This window comes from Coregonus clupeaformis, unplaced genomic scaffold (assembly GCF_020615455.1).
Source record: "Coregonus clupeaformis isolate EN_2021a unplaced genomic scaffold, ASM2061545v1 scaf0601, whole genome shotgun sequence".
Taxonomy (NCBI): Eukaryota; Metazoa; Chordata; class Actinopteri; order Salmoniformes; family Salmonidae; genus Coregonus; species Coregonus clupeaformis.
In genome coordinates, this window is record NW_025534056.1 from 236,536 (window position 1) to 254,363 (window position 17,828).

General features: G+C 42.7%; 1 protein-coding gene across 1 annotated transcript in view; it reads left to right on the forward strand.

Moving 5' to 3' along the window:
• The window catches only part of LOC121583068 (glutamate receptor ionotropic, NMDA 3A-like), a 72,329-nt gene that overhangs the window by 42,098 nt on the left and 12,403 nt on the right, over positions 1-17,828 (forward strand). Inside the window, exons 7-9 of the mRNA XM_045216085.1 lie at positions 2,818-2,969; positions 3,600-3,761; positions 5,226-5,296. Coding sequence (XP_045072020.1) covers positions 2,818-2,969; positions 3,600-3,761; positions 5,226-5,296 — 385 coding nt within the window. The remainder of the gene's footprint in view (positions 1-2,817; positions 2,970-3,599; positions 3,762-5,225; positions 5,297-17,828) is intronic.

Consider the following 17,828-nt stretch of genomic DNA (forward strand, 5'->3'; position numbering starts at 1 on the left):
CTTTTCATGCTAGCTATAGAGCCACTGGTCGAAAGGATAAGACAAGGCTATACATTATAATACAGATCCTCGGAGACAGCCAGATAACCCTGTACACACATACATGTGCAACACCAGTTTAAGATCACAAAAAATGCATCTGATTGCTGTGTTTTCTGTCGCTCGATGTGTCTGTATCTATTTGTAATTTGAAGGCGAGTAGTTTGAGATGAAATAACTGCTATACCCATACTGTAGAGGAACAAGCTGACCCCTATCCCCTCTCCTTTTCTCACCGCTGTAGTCCCGCATGTTGTCTATAGTCATTCCCTCTTCCCAGGTTATGGCATCGGCCTGCGCCAGTTCACACCGCTGTAGTCATTCCCTCTTCCCAGGTTATGGCATCGGCCTGCGCCAGTTCACACCGCTGTAGTCATTCCCTCTTCCCAGGTTATGGCATCGGCCTGCGCCAGTTCACACCGCTGTAGTCATTCCCTCTTCCCAGGTTATGGCATCGGCCTGCGCCAGTTCACACCGCTGTAGTCATTCCCTCTTCCCAGGTTATGGCATCGGCCTGCGCCAGTTCACACCGCTGTAGTCATTCCCTCTTCCCAGGTTATGGCATCGGCCTGCGCCAGTTCACACCGCTGTAGTCATTCCCTCTTCCCAGGTTATGGCATCGGCCTGCGCCAGTTCACACCGCTGTAGTCATTCCCTCTTCCCAGGTTATGGCATCGGCCTGCGCCAGTTCACACCGCTGTAGTCATTCCCTCTTCCCAGGTTATGGCATCGGCCTGCGCCAGTTCACACCGCTGTAGTCATTCCCTCTTCCCAGGTTATGGCATCGGCCTGCGCCAGTTCACACCGCTGTAGTCATTCCCTCTTCCCAGGTTATGGCATCGGCCTGCGCCAGTTCACACCGCTGTAGTCATTCCCTCTTCCCAGGTTATGGCATCGGCCTGCGCCAGTTCACACCGCTGTAGTCATTCCCTCTTCCCAGGTTATGGCATCGGCCTGCGCCAGTTCACACCGCTGTAGTCATTCCCTCTTCCCAGGTTATGGCATCGGCCTGCGCCAGTTCACACCGCTGTAGTCATTCCCTCTTCCCAGGTTATGGCATCGGCCTGCGCCAGTTCACACCGCTGTAGTCATTCCCTCTTCCCAGGTTATGGCATCGGCCTGCGCCAGTTCACACCGCTGTAGTCATTCCCTCTTCCCAGGTTATGGCATCGGCCTGCGCCAGTTCACACCGCTGTAGTCATTCCCTCTTCCCAGGTTATGGCATCGGCCTGCGCCAGTTCACACCGCTGTAGTCATTCCCTCTTCCCAGGTTATGGCATCGGCCTGCGCCAGTTCACACCGCTGTAGTCATTCCCTCTTCCCAGGTTATGGCATCGGCCTGCGCCAGTTCACACCGCTGTAGTCATTCCCTCTTCCCAGGTTATGGCATCGGCCTGCGCCAGTTCACACCGCTGTAGTCATTCCCTCTTCCCAGGTTATGGCATCGGCCTGCGCCAGTTCACACCGCTGTAGTCATTCCCTCTTCCCAGGTTATGGCATCGGCCCTGCGCCAGTTCACACCGCTGTAGTCATTCCCTCTTCCCAGGTTATGGCATCGGCCTGCGCCAGTTCACACCGCTGTAGTCATTCCCTCTTCCCAGGTTGTGGCATCGGCCTGCGCCAGTTCACACCGCTGTAGTCATTCCCTCTTCCCAGGTTATGGCATCGGCCTGCGCCAGTTCACACCGCTGTAGTCATTCCCTCTTCCCAGGTTATGGCATCGGCCTGCGCCAGTTCACACCGCTGTAGTCATTCCCTCTTCCCAGGTTATGGCATCGGCCTGCGCCAGTTCACACCGCTGTAGTCATTCCCTCTTCCCAGGTTATGGCATCGGCCTGCGCCAGTTCACACCGCTGTAGTCATTCCCTCTTCCCAGGTTATGGCATCGGCCTGCGCCAGTTCACACCGCTGTAGTCATTCCCTCTTCCCAGGTTATGGCATCGGCCTGCGCCAGTTCACACCGCTGTAGTCATTCCCTCTTCCCAGGTTATGGCATCGGCCTGCGCCAGTTCACACCGCTGTAGTCATTCCCTCTTCCCAGGTTATGGCATCGGCCTCGCGTTCACACCGCTGTAGTCATTCCCTCTTCCCAGGTTATGGCATCGGTCCCTCTTCCCAGGTTATGGCATCGGTCCCTCTTCCCAGGTTATGGCATCGGTCCCTCTTCCCAGGTTATGGCATCGGTCCCTCTTCCCAGGTTATGGCATCGGTCCCTCTTCCCAGGTTATGGCATCGGTCCCTCTTCCCAGGTTATGGCATCGGTCCCTCTTCCCAGGTTATGGCATCGGTCCCTCTTCCCAGGTTATGGCATCGGTCCCTCTTCCCAGGTTATGGCATCGGTCCCTCTTCCCAGGTTATGGCATCGGTCCCTCTTCCCAGGTTATGGCATCGGTCCCTCTTCCCAGGTTATGGCATCGGTCCCTCTTCCCAGGTTATGGCATCGGTCCCTCTTCCCAGGTTATGGCATCGGTCCCTCTTCCCAGGTTATGGCATCGGTCCCTCTTCCCAGGTTATGGCATCGGCCTGCGCCAGTTCACACCGCTGTAGTCATTCCCTCTTCCCAGGTTATGGCATCGGCCTGCGCCAGTTCACACCGCTGTAGTCATTCCCTCTTCCCAGGTTATGGCATCGGCCTGCGCCAGTTCACACCGCTGTAGTCATTCCCTCTTCCCAGGTTATGGCATCGGTCCCTCTTCCCAGGTTATGGCATCGGTCCCTCTTCCCAGGTTATGGCATCGGTCCCTCTTCCCAGGTTATGGCATCGGTCCCTCTTCCCAGGTTATGGCATCGGCCTGCGCCAGAACTCCCCCCTGACCTCTAACCTCTCTGAGCTGGTGAGCCAGTACAAGTCAGACGGCTTCATGGACATGCTGCATGACAAGTGGTACAAGGTGTTGCCCTGTGGGAAACAGAGCTTTGCAGCCACAGAGGTAATGCACATCTTATAATGCACATTATACTACTGCAATCAGTCACAGAGGTAATGCACATCGTAATGCACATTATACTACTGCAATCAGTCACAGAGGTAATGCACATCATACTACTGCAATCAGTCACAGAGGTAATGCACATCATACTACTGCAATCAGTCACAGAGGTAATGCACATCATACTACTGCAATCAGTCACAGAGGTAATGCACATTATACTACTGCAATCAGTCACAGAGGTAATGCACATTATACTACTGCAATCAGTCACAGAGGTAATGCACATCATACTACTGCAATCAGTCACAGAGGTAATGCACATCATACTACTGCAATGCCAATACTGATGTACTACATCACAATACTAAATCATCTCTATTCTGTGTTTTTCAAAAAGTCTTAATGATGTTCATTATAAATAACAGAAGCTTTTCGCTGCAACAGAAAATAAAACTGGCCATTTGTTTTCTTCAATAAGCTTCCATAAATAAGATGCTATTCATAAAATATGTGAAATAGTTCAGTTTGATTCTTATGCAAGGGAAATGTAAAACATGTACAAATGTTAAAACTGTAACAGTACAAACTGTTTATTATAGCCTGTGTGTTTGTTTCTGCTTTCTCCAGACCCTCCAGATGGGCATTAAGCATTTCTCAGGCCTGTTTCTGATGCTGTGTGTTGGGCTGGGTCTGTCTCTCCTCACCACCCTGGCTGAACACATCATCTACCACTTCATCATCCCCAGAGTCAAGGACCCCAAGTTCAAGTACTGGCTGCATACTAGTCAGGTAACTAACTTAACTATCACTATGTTAACTGGCTGCATACTAGTCAGGTAACTCACTTAACTATCACTATGTTAACTGGCTTCATACTGGTCAGGTATGTCTCCCGAGTGGCGCAGTGGTCTAAGGCACTGCATCGCAGTGCTAGCTGTGCCACTAGATATCCTGGTTCGAATCCAGGCTCTGCTGTAGCCGGCCGCAACCGGGAGACCAATGGGGCGGTGCACAATTGGCCCAGCGTCGTCCAGGGTAGGGGAGGGAATGGCCGGCAGGGAGGTAGCTCATTTGGTAGAGCATGGTGTTTGCAACGCCAGGGTTGTGGGTTCGATTCCCACGGGGGGCCAGTATGAAAATAAAAAAGAATAATGTATGCACTAACTGTAAGTCGCTCTGGATAAGAGCGTCTGCTAAATGACTAAAAATGTTTAAAGTTACAGTTTGAACAGTGGCCACGTAGGCTACTGTGGCTATTTGATCATAATTTAGGCCTACCAGAGTGGCCTACCATCAAAAACAATGGAGAAAATGCATCCCATAACATTTTAACATGGAAATAGCTGTTCTGTCGTTCAGCCTACAGTAGCAGCCAATGTGTGGTGTTCAATGTAGGCCTACATTCCATGAGACTTTAGAAAAAACTATTGACATTAACCTGTTTATCCACTTGTCCTTCAGACAAGGAGGTGACTGAAAATGTTGTTTGATGCAAGAAACCACTTTACAAAATAAAATGCAATATTATTCCCATACCATTATTACAGAGAATCAGACAAATTATGCTACCCTCTGCCTATTGGCTACTTAGCTTATTCAAGACTGTCTCAAAATACAACACTGCCCCTTTAAGACAAAAAAAAAAGCTCTTTACCTGACTCACTTTTGTGCTCATGTAGGAAGCAATCCCTCCCCTATTGCTGACTACAAATGATCTATAACTGGGCTAATAACTCACTAACTAGCAAAGGAGACATGCAGCTCTCGCTTTGATCTCAAAACAAGCCGATCTACTCCCGACCGCTCATGCTGTAAACACAGTCCAGTTCAAAGTGAATGGAACAGATCCATACAGTATATGGCAATGGTCTATTTGCATATTGGCCTAATGCAGCACTGATTGGATATGGTGCACCGGTCTGTGTAGGGTAGGGTCTGAGTCCTGCCTGTCAATGCAATAGAATCCTACTCCTATGCGTTCTGCCTACAACAACATCTCTTGCATAGTTCGTTTTGTTTTGGTATGTTGCATTGAAAGAGGCTAATATTGCGTTGATTCGATCACAGTTGCCACAGTAAAGGGAAATGTTGGTAGTGTTAACAGGGAAGTTCAATCTCGTGCTTCTCTCTATGGGTTTATATTTCTTCTGTGCGGCAGTCCCATTCAGAAATGACTGAAACTATTCTGAGAATATCATACCCTGGTATCTGTGTAGTTTCTGTTTGACATCTTACGTCTGCTCTGTCCCACAGAGGTTACATCGAGCAATGAACTCATCTTTCAATGAAGATAAACTGCAGACCGTAGCAAAGCCACAAGAAAGGTAACAAATCATTGACGTGCCATTGAATGTCCTGTTACCTTCACACAAAAAACAGAAAAGACCGTTGACTGGTAATTTAAAGTCATTTGCTTTAATCGCAAGGTGGCAAATGTACTGTCCCAGTCAAAAGTTTGGACACACCTACTCATTCAAGGGTTTTTCTTTATTTTTACTATTTTCTACATTGTAGAATAATAGTGAAGACATACAAAACTATGAAATAACACATATGGAATCATGTAGTAAACAAAAAAGTGTTAAACAAACCAAAATATATTTTATATTTGAGATTCTACAAATATCCACCCTTTGCCTTGATAACAGCTTTGCACACTCTTGGCATTCTCTCAACCAGCTTCACCTGGAATGCTTTTCCAACAGTCTTGAAGTAGTTCCCACATATGCTGAGCACTTGTTGGGTGCTTTTCCTTCACTCTGCCGTCCGAGTCATCCCAAACCATCTCATTTGGGTTGAGGTTGGGGGATTGTGGAGGCCAGGTCATCTGATGCAGCACTCCATCACTCTCCTTCTTCGTCAAATAGCCCTTACACAGCCTGGAGGTGTGTTGGGTCATTGTCCTGTTGAAAAACAAATGATAGTCCCACTAAGCACAAACCAGATGGGATGGTGTATCACTGCAGAATGATGTGATAGCTATGCTGGTTAAGTGTGCCTTGAATTCTAAATAAATCACAGACCAGCAAAGCACCCCTACACCATTACACCTCCTCCTCCATGCTTTATGGTGGGAACTACACATGTGGAGATCATCCGTTCACCCACACCGTGTCTCACAAAGACACGCCGGTTGGAACCAAAAATCTCCAATTTGGACACATTTCCACCGGTCTAATGTCCATTGCTCATGTTTCTTGGCTCAAGCATGTCTCTTCTTCTTATTGGTTTCCTTTAGTAGTGGTTTCTTTGCAGCAATTCAACCATGAAGGCCTGATTCACACAGTCCCCTCTGAACAGTTGATGTTGACTTGAACTCTGTGAAGCATTTATTTGGGCTGCAATTTGTGAGGCTGGTAACTCTAATGAACTTATCCTCTGCAGCAGAGGTAACTCTGGGTCTTCCATTCCTGTGGTGGTCCTCATGAGAGCCAGTTTCATCATAGCGCTTGATGGTTTTTGCGACTGCACTTGAAGAAACTTTCAAAGTTCTTACCATTTTCCGTATTGACTGACCTTCATGTCTTAAAGTAATGATGGACTGTCGTTTCTCTTTGCTTATTTGAGCTGTTCTTGCCATAATATGGACTTGGTCTTTTACCAATTGGGGCTATCTTCTGTATACCAACCCTACCTTGTCACAACACAACTGATTGGCTCAAACGCATTAAGAAGGAAATAAATTCCACACATTCACTTTTAAAAGGCACATCCATTAATTGAAATGCATTCCAGGTGACTGCCTCATGAAGCTGGTTGAGAGAATGCCAAGAGTGTGCAAAGCTGTCATCAAGGCAAAGGGTGGCTATTTGAAGAATCTCAAATATAAAATATATTTTGATTTGTTTAACACTTTTTGGGTTACTACATGATTCCATATGTGTTATTTCATAGTTTTGATGTCTTAAATATTATTCACAATGTAAAAAATAAAGAAAAACCCTTGAATGAGTAGGTGTGTCCAAACTTTTGACTGGTAGTGTAATTGTCAGTGATGATAGCAAAGACACCAGGTATAATCCAGTTTAATTTGTATTTATTTTTTATTTCACCTTTATTTAACCAGGTAAGCCAGTTGAGAACAAGTTCTCATTTACAACTGCGACCTGGCCAAGATAAAGCAAAGCAGTGCGATAAAAACAACAACACAGAGTTACATATGGGGTAAAACAAACCATAAAGTCAAAAATACAACAGAAGCTATGGTGAAAAGCCTAGGAAAAAGACTTGCTGGCACGAAAATAGGCATGAATGATCAGTTCCCGAGGGAGATTGTAGAAAGGCGCAAAGTTCTGTATCCAATCTTCAAGGAAAACAGATTAAAAGGGAAACGTGTTGCACTAGTGGTGGATAAATTATATATTGACAACCAAATGTTCAGAGACACAAAGACTACTCCATGGCTATTCTAAAAGTTGTAATAGAGGAGTCAAATATTGGAGCACCTGATACTAGCAATGATAGGGATTGTAATATTAAATAACATTTATAGTAAGTATAGTATTTTATAAAAGGATAAAATGATATAACAAGCAGAATAATACATCTTATAATACAAATAATTAGAACATGGCTTTTTTGGCGGGAGGTTGTTGTTTTGGCGGATGGTTGTTGTGGTTGGTCCTGTGTTCTCTCTGGCATCCTTTCCCCCTTGCGGCAGATGTGGATGCGGGTGCGTTTGCATGCTCGGCCCATTTCTTCCGCAGTCAACCATGTGGTGTGCATTTTTGTGTTTGAAAAGGTGCGGCGTTAAGTGAGTGAGAGGGGAAATGGTTGCATATCCCAGAGCCGACCGGGGGTCTATGAGCAGGGGTAGTGAGAGAGAGAGCTTTCAATTTTGTGTAGATGAGGGATATACATTTTTAAATATAGTATACATCTAATCTAATTTTTCATTGTCCTATCATGATGGAAAGATCCCTAACCCTATAACCTGGGCACCCAACTGAGCGACCCATACACCAAAGAGAAGTTCCCATCTCTTTTATGGACCTGCTGTGAATATGCAGCCTAAACAGAGAAATAAATGTGGTCAGAGACCTATTTGAGCAGCACCGCCCCCTCAAGATTCTGAGCCTGCCTGGCAGGGTTGGTCCTACAAAGCCAGACCCCCTGATGGGAGAGCATAATATACAAGGAAATTCTCAAAGCTGCTAATGAGAACCTTTACGACCTTTTTACCTAGCCGGTGGGGATTCCGGTGGGGTACCCCCACCCAGGTAGTGGCAGTGCTGGCAACACTGGCTGCAGTAACCCATGGGGAGGGGGTCACACTCGGACAATCAGAGAGGGGGTTTATCATTGTGGCCCAGGTGGCACAAAATAATCAAAGGTCTGACCGCATGGAGATGCTTGGGAAAATGGTTACAACGGGGGATCAGAGTGTTTGTGTCTCAGGTGAAGAGGGTGGATCTGATCTCCATCACCTAGGACTTGACATAGATTAAGTAGATTAATCAAATCTCACATTGTTATCAATTTCTGCTCAATCTGCATGCTTTCTCAATCAGCTTTAACTGTATGTGCACTCGTAAATCAAGTTATTTCTCGAGTTGGGCTCTGGGATATAACAGCTGTTGAGTATCTGATTTTATGGTGGATTGTGGAGGAGGGGGGTTGAGTGTGTTGGAGTATGTGAGTATGTGAGTGTGTGCTTGTCTGGCATCTGTTGTGGGGGGGTGGGGATGTTGGGGGGGAGGGTATGGGATGGACCGCGGGGATTATTTGCTAGGATAATAATTGCTTGTCAATGAATTAAGTGTAATACAATGGCAATCCGGGTTATATGTTGGAATCCTACGCGTGAACTGCCGACATTATTACGCATATTAATTGATAATGATGGAAAATAGGATATGCATAATTTTTAAAAAATAGTTATATAGATATCTATATATATCTATATATATATATATATATATATATATATATATATAGAGGTGAAAGCATTGGAAATGCTTTTGGCGGTTAATCTGCTTCTGTTTTGTGGGTGGCACTGTGTGCTGTTTTCGATGGATGGGTCCTGGCCTCTCGGGGCCTTAGGGATCCGGAGGGATGTGGGTGGGATGCTGATCACTGGGATGACGGCTCAACTTGGGATGGGGAGGGGCTTTAGCGGGGGAATTAGTGGAGAACAATTGAAGGGTTACTCCGTAGCAATGCAAATATCACGGTACAGCTATATGGACACTCAATCATTACGCTATTTTTTATTGGTAAATTTACAAACATATATAATGATAAATAGACTTGAAACTTGTATCTCATTATGGTGTATGGTGAAATAAGTATAGCCAGTTATAATTGTAATGGCTTGGCTGATAATAACAAAAGAAGAACAATATTTACATGGCTCAAAGAGAAGGAATATAATATCTATTGTATACAGGAAACTCATTCAACAATTTGAGATGAAGTAGCGTGGAAAAAAGAATGGGGGGAAATATACTTCTCCCATGGGCAAAGAAATTCAAAAGGGGTGATGATATTAATTAATAGTAATTTCGATCCGAATGTGCAAATTGTCCAAATAGATACGCAAGGTAGATGGATTATTTTAAATATGTTATTGGACCATAAACAGATATGGCTCATTAACCTTTACGGACCAAATAATGATGATCCACAATTCTTTGACAATATACAGTGGGGGAAAAAAGTATTTAGTCAGCCACCAATTGTGCAAGTTCTCCCACTTAAAAAGATGAGAGAGGCCTGTAATTTTCATCATAGGTACACGTCAACTATGAGAGACAAATTGAGAAAAAAAATCCAGAAAATCACATTGTAGGATTTTTTAATGAATTTATTTGCAAATTATGGTGGAAAATAAGTATTTGGTCACCTACAAACAAGCAAGATTTCTGGCTCTCACAGACCTGTAACTTCTTCTTTAAGAGGCTCTTCTGTCCTCCACTCGTTACCGTATTAATGGCACCTGTTTGAGCTTGTTATCAGTATAAAAGACACCTGTCCACAACCTCAAACAGTCACACTCCAAACTCCACTATGGCCAAGACCAAAGAGCTGTCAAAGGGCACCAGAAACAAAATTGTAGACCTGCACCAGGCTGGGAAGACTGAATCTGCAATAGGTAAGCAGCTTGGTTTGAAGAAATCAACTGTGGGAGCAATTATTAGGAAATGGAAGACATACAAGACCACTGATAATCTCCCTCGATCTGGGGCTCCACGCAAGATCTCACCCCGTGGGGTCAAAATGATCACAAGAACGGTGAGCAAATATCCCAGAACCACACGGGGGACCTAGTGAATGACCTGCAGAGAGCTGGGACCAAAGTAACAAAGCCTACAATCAGTAACACACTACGCCGCTAGGGACTCAAATCCTGCAGTGCAAGACATTTCCCCCTGCTTAAGCCAGTACATGTCCAGGCCCGTCTGAAGTTTGCTAGAGTGCATTTGGATGATCCAGAAGATCATTGGGAGAATGTCATATGGTCAGATGAAACCAAAATATAACTTTTTGGTAAAAACTCAACTCATCGTGTTTGGAGGACAAAGAATGCTGAGTTGCATCCAAAGAACACCATACCTACTGTGAAGCATGGGGGTGGAAACATCATGCTTTGGGGCTGTTTTTCTGCAAAGGGACCAGGACGACTGATCCGTGTAAAGGAAAGAATGAATGGGGCCATGTATCGTGAGATTTTGAGTGAAAATCTCCTTCCATCAGCAAGGGCATTGAAGATGAAACGTGGCTGGGTCTTTCAGCATGACAATGATCCCAAACACACCGCCTGGGCAACGAAGGAGTGGCTTCGTAAGAAGCATTTCAAGGTCCTGGAGTGGCCTAGCTAGTCTCCAGATCTCAACCCCATAGAAAATCTTTGGAGGGAGTTGAAAGTCCGTGTTGCCCAGCGACAGCCCCAAAACATCACTACTCTAGAGGAGATCTGCATGGAGGAATGGGCCAAAATACCAGCAACAGTGTGTGAAAACCTTGTGAAGACTTACAGAAAACGTTTGACCTGTGTCATTACCAACAAAGGGTATATAACAAAGTATTGAGAAACTTTTGTTATTGACCAAATACTTATTTTCCACCATAATTTGCAAATAAATTCAAAAAAAATCCTACAATGTGATTTTCTGGATTTTTTTTCCTCATTTTGTCTGTCATAGTTGACGTGTACCTATGATGAAAATTACAGGCCTCTCTCATCTTTTTAAGTGGGAGAACATGCACGATTGGTGGCTGACTAAATACTTTTTTTCCCCACTGTATATAATAAATTATCAAGCCTGCAAGCAACTCAAGACAATATTATTATGGTGGGGGATTATAATACTGTTTTAAATAGCTCAATGGACCGTAAAGGAAATCACACCACAAACAATCACCCACATGCTCTTAAGGAAATTGTGAATGTCATGGATACATTAGAACTAGTAGATATATGGAGGCTTAAATATCCTGATCTAGTGAGATATACATGGCGGAGACTGAATCAAGCTAGTCGTCTTGACTTATTTCTTATCTCATTCTCGTTGGCACCAAAAGTAAAAAAAAGTGTTGATAGGGGACAGAATGCGGTCGGACCATCATATAATAGGCATAGACATTACTCTTACTGAATTTCCACGTGGGCGAGGATATTGGAAATTTAATCAAAGCTTATTGGATGATAATTTATTCATAATTAGAACAAAGGAATTTATAACTGACTTTTTCCAACATAACATAGGTATAGCGAATCCCCTTATTGTATGGGACACCTTTAAATGTGCCTTTAGAGGCCATGCAATTCAGTACTCATCTCGAAAACAAAAGCAATTTAGGTCAAAAGAGTTTATACTAAGAAAGAAAATAGAAAATCTAACAGAACAGATAGATGGCAATAAAAACTGTAACATAGAGGCTCAGAATAAATTAGAGGAAAAACAAAAAGAAATGGAGAAACTTATTCAAGAAAGATCAAGTGTCATATATTATAAAAATAAAGCAAACTGGATGGAATATGGGGAAAAATGCACAAAATTCTTTTTTAATCTTCAACATAGGAATGCTACCAAAAATAACTTAATGAAACTGGTTACAATTGACGGAGTCACCCATAATTCACCAAATGATATTTTGAAGGAAGAAACAAAGTACTTTAAGCATATGTTTTCTTTTCAGTCGCCTCCATCTCCTCTAACTGAAGCTAATTGTAGAGATTTTTTTTCTATTGATAATGTCAAATTAACAGCCACACAGAAAGACTCATGTGAAGGTGAAATTACAGAGGAGGAACTTCTGGATGCAATTAAAGACTTTAAGTCCGGGAAAACTCCATGGTTGGATGGCATACCAGTCGAGGTATACCAAACCCTTTTTGATATACTAAGAGGACCGTTATTAGCATGTTTTAACCACTCCTATGTAAATGGTAGATTATCTGACACTCAAGAAGAAGGTCTGATCTCATTATTACTGAAACAGGATACAAGTGGAAAATACAAAGATCCAGTCCATTTACAAAATTGGAGACCCCTTACACTTCAGTGTTGTGATGCAAAAATCCTAGCAAAATGTATAGCGCATAGAATTAAAAAGGTATTGTCGGATATTATTCATTCTAATCAGACAGGTTTTTTACATGGAAGATAGATACATTGGAGATAATATAAGGCAAGTATTGGAAACAATAGAACACTATGGAAAATATGGGAAACCAGGCCTGCTATTCATAGCAGACTTCGAAAAGGCATGTGATAAAGTTCGACTGGGGTTTATATATAAATGCCTGGAGCATTTCAATTTTGGAGAATCTCTTATAAAATGGGTCAAAATCATGTATAGTAACCCTAGGTGTAAAATAGTAAATAATGGCTATTTCTCAGAAAGTTTTAAACTGTCAAGATGAGTGAAACAAGGATGTCCACTATCGGCATATCTATTTATTGTGGCCATCGAGATGTTAGCTATTAAAATCAGATCCAATAATAATATCAGAGGATTAGAAATACAGGGCTTAAAAACAAAGGTGTCATTGTACGCTGATGATTCATGTTTTCTTTTAAATCCACAACTAGAATCCCTCCACAGCCTCATAGAGGATCTAGATACATTTTCTAACCTCTCTGGATTACAACCAAATTATGACAAATGTACTATATTACGTATTGGATCACTAAAAAATAAAATGTTTACATTACCATGTAGTTTACCAATAAAATGGTCTGATGGTGATGTGGATATACTCGGAATACATATCCCAAAGGAAATAAATGATCTCACTTCAATAAATTTTAATAGAAAGTTAGCAAAAATAGATAAGATCTTACTACCATGGAAAGGAAAATACCTGTCAATTTGTGGAAAAATCACCCTGATTAACTCTTTAGTATTATCCCAGTTTACCTATTTGCTTATGGTCTTGCCTACGCCTAGCTGAACAGTTTTTTAAATTATATGAGAAAAAAATATTCAATTTTAATTGGAACGGCAAGCCAGACAAAATTAAAAGAGCATATTTATATAATGAATATGAATTCGGAGGACAGAAATTATTAAATATTAAAGCATTAGACCTATCACTAAAAGCTTCAGTCATACAAAAGTTATACTTAAATCCGAACTGGTTCTCAAGCAAATTAGTAAGATTGTCTCACCCAATGTTCAAGAAAGGCCTTTTTCCCTTTATTCAGATTACAACCTCTCACTTTCAGTTATTTGAAAAGGAAATAATCTCCCAAATATCACTATTTCTAAAACAAGTCATAGAAAGTTGGTTGCAATTTCAATTTAATCCTCCAGAAACGACAGAACAAATAATGCAACAAATATTGTGGTTAAATTCAAATATACTAATTGACAAAAAACCTTTATTTTTTGACAGAATGTTTAAAAAAGGTATAATCTTCGTAAATGATATCATCGGTAGGACTGGTGGAGTTATGTCGCACATGCAGCTAATAAAAACATGGAAATGTCTGCTCTACCCAAAATTACAACCAAATAATTGCAGCCTTACCACAAAAGTGGAAGAGGAAAGTGGAAGGGGGAGAAAGTAAGGAACTTGTCTGTCGGCCTTGCATTAAAGAACATAATTGGTTAAGGAAAACTGTGATAAATAAAAAAGTATATCAGTTTCACTTAAGGACCAAAGGATTGACAGCCGTCCCATATAGATTGCAAAATAGTTGGGAAGAGATCTTTGACGTACCGATCCCATGGCATAGTGTTTATGAACTGACACGCAAAAGCGACACGGATTCAAAAATTTGAATCTTTCAATTTAAATTATTATATAAAATTCTTGCTACCAATAGAATGTTATTTATATGGGGGATACAATCTTCCCAGCTCTGCAGGTTTTGCTGTGAAGAGACAGAATCATTAGATCATTTCTTTTGGTTCTGTCCATTTGTAGCTTTTTTTTGGACACAGGTCCAGGAATGGCTAAAGGATTAAAATATTTACCTGGAACTAACCTTGCAGATAGCATTACTGGGTGATCTGAAAAGTCATAGTCAATCAATCAATAATATAATAATACTTTTAGAAAAAATGTTTATTTTTAATTCACAATCTGTAGAAGCAATGAGAATAGAAAGGTTCAGAATTTTTGTAAAACATCACAGTACGGTCGAAATATATATGGCAAATAGAAATCCTATATGGATGGTGTTAAGAGATAGATGGGAGGTATTGAATAGAGTTGAAGGATGGGACTAATAACAAATAACAACAAATAATAACAAAGATAGCTAATAATGTAAGCATACTGTGTCCATAATAAGTATATAGGTTGTATGTTGGGAGCTTTTGGGAAGGAGCACAGTTAGAAAGATATGGCAAACCGGATGGACACCATGAAAATGATCGGAGAGGTTGAGAGTAGAAGAAGTTCAGGAGCAAAAAAAAAAAATATATATATATATATATATATATATATATATAATAGAATTATTGTAAAATGAACTCTGTCCATAAGGTGTAGATAGTAAGTATAGACCGGAAGTAGACGCCTGGGCAATGTTGTTCACTAATTTACTCCAAGTAGGGAAAGGATGGTGGGGTTGAAAAGTAATAAAGAGGAGTATATATATATTTTAAAAAACATGGGGGATTGGAAGTGATGCAGACAATTACATTGATAGAAGATACAATCTATCTGCAATATTAAGCTGATCCATTCCCCCCAAAAAAAAAGATAAAAATAAATAAATATATATATAAAAAAAAAAATAAAATAATAATAATAATTACAAAAGTAAATATATATACAGTGTGTGCAAATGTAGCAAGTTATGGCGGTAAGGCAATAAATAGGCCAAAGTGCAAAAAACTTAAAATGTCGTATTAACACTGGAATGATAGATGTGCAGAAGACTATGTGCAAATAGAGATACTGGGGAGCAAATTAGCAAAATAAATAACAATATGGGGATGAGGTAGTTGGGTGGGCTAATTTCAGAATGGCTGTGTACAGGTGTAGTGATCGGTAAGGTGCTCTGACAACTGACGCTTAAAGTTAGTGAGGGAGATAAGAGTCTCCAGCTTCAGAGATTTTTTGCAGTTCGTTCCAGTCATTGGCAGCAGAGAACTGGAAGGAATGGCGGCCAAAGGAGGTGTTGGCTTTGGGGATGACCAGTGAGATATACCTGCTGGAATGCATATTACGGGTGGGTGTTGCTATGGTGACCAATGATCTAAGATAAGGCGGGAATTTGCCTAGAAGTGATTTATAGATGACCTGGAGCCAGTGGGTTTGGCGACGAATATGTAGTGAGGACCAGCCAACAAGAGCGTACAGGTCACAGTGGTGGGTAGTATATGGGGCTTTGGTGACAAAACGGATGGCACTGTGATAGACTACATCCAATTTGCTGAGTAGAGTGTTGGAGGCTATTTTGTAAATGACATCGCCGAAGTCAAGGATCGGTTGGATAGTCAGTTTTACGAGGGCATGTTTGGCAGCATGAGTGAAGGAGGCTTTGTTGCGAAATAGGAAGCCAATTCTATAGATCAGACTTTTGATTGGAGATGCTTAATGTGAGTCTGGAAGGAGAGTTTACAGTCAAACCAGACACCTAGGTATTTGTAGTTGTCCACATACTCTAGGTCAGACCCGCCGAGAGTAGTGATTCTAGTCCGGTGGGCGGGTGCAAGCAGCGTTCGGTTGAAGAGCATGCATTTAGTTTTACTAGTGTTTAAGAGCAGTTGGAGGCTATGGAAGGAGTGTTGTATGGCGTTGAAGCTCGTTTGGAGTTTTGTTAACACAGTGTCCAATGAAGGGCCAGATGTATACAAAATGGTGAGGTCCGCATAGAGGTGGATCCTAGCGTCACCAGCAGCAAGAGCGACATCATTGATTTACACAGAGAATAGAGTCGGCCCCAGAATTGAACCCTGTGGCACCCCCATAGAGACGGCCAGAGGTCCAGACAACAGGCCCTCCGATTTGACACATTGAACTCTATCTGAGAAGTAGTTGGTGAACCAGGCGAGGCAGTCATTTGAGAAACCAAGGCTATTTAGTCTGCCAATAAGAATGCGGTGGTTGACAGAGTCGAAAGCCTTGGCCAGGTCGATGAAGACGGCTGCACAGTACTGTCTATTATCGATCGCGGTTATAATATCGTTTAGGACCTTGAGCGTGGCTGAAGTGCACCCATGACCAGCTCGGAAACCGGATTGCAAAGCGGAGAAGGTACGGTGGGATTCGAAATGGTCGGTGATCTGTTTGTTAACTTGGCTTTCAAATACTTTCGAAAGGCAGGGCAGGATGTATATAGGTCTGTAACAGTTTGGATCTAGAGTGTCACCCCCCTTTGAAGAGGGGGGATGACCGCGGCAGCTTTCCAATCTCTGGGGATCTCAGGCGTTACGAAAGAGAGGTTGAACAGGCTAGTAATAGGGGTTGCGACAATTTCGGCGGCTAGTTTTAGAAAGAAAGGGTCCAGATTGTCTAGCCCAGCTGATTTGTAGGGGTCCAGATTTTGCAGCTCTTTCAGAACATCAGCTATCTGAATTTGTGTGAAGGAGAAGCGGGGGGGGCATGGGCAAGTTGCAGCGGAGGGTGCAGAGTTGGTGGCTGGGGTAGTGGTAGCCAGGTGGAAAGCATGGCCAGCTGTAGCAAAATGCTTGTTGAAATTTTCGATTATTGTAGATTTATCGGTGGTGATAGTGTTTCCTAGCCTCAGTGCAGTGGGCAGCTGGGAGGAGGTGCTCTTACTCTCCATGGACTTTACAGTGTCCCAAAACTTTTTGGAGTTGGTGCTACAGGATGCAAATTTCTGTTTGAAAAAGCTAGCCTTTGCTTTCCTAACTGAATGTGTATATTGGTTCCTGACTTCCCTGAAAAGCTGCATTTCGCAGCGGCTGTTCGATGCTAATGCAGTACGCCACAGGGTGTTTTTGTGCTGGTCAAGGGCAGTCAAGTCTGAGGAGAACCAGGGGCTATATCTGTTCTTAGTTCTGCATTTTTTGAATGGGGCATGCTTATTTAAGATTGAGAGGAAAGCACTTTTAAAGAACAACCAGGCATCCTCTACTGACGGAATGAGGTCAATTTCCATCCAGGATACCTGGGCTAGGTCAATTAGAAAGGCCTGCTCGCTAAAGTGTTTTAGGGAGCGTTTGACAGTGATGAGGGGTGGTCGTTTGACCACGGACCCATTACGGATGCAGGCAATAAGGCAGTGATCGCTGAGATCCTGGTTGAAGACAGCGGAGGTGTATTTAGAGGGTACATTTGTCAGGATGATATCTATGAGGGTGCCCATGTTTACAGATTTAGGGTTGTACCTGGTAGGTTCGTTGATAATTTGTGTGAGATTGAGGGCATCTAGTTTAGATTGTAGGTTGGCTAGGGTGTTAAGCATATCCCAATTTAGGTCACCAAGC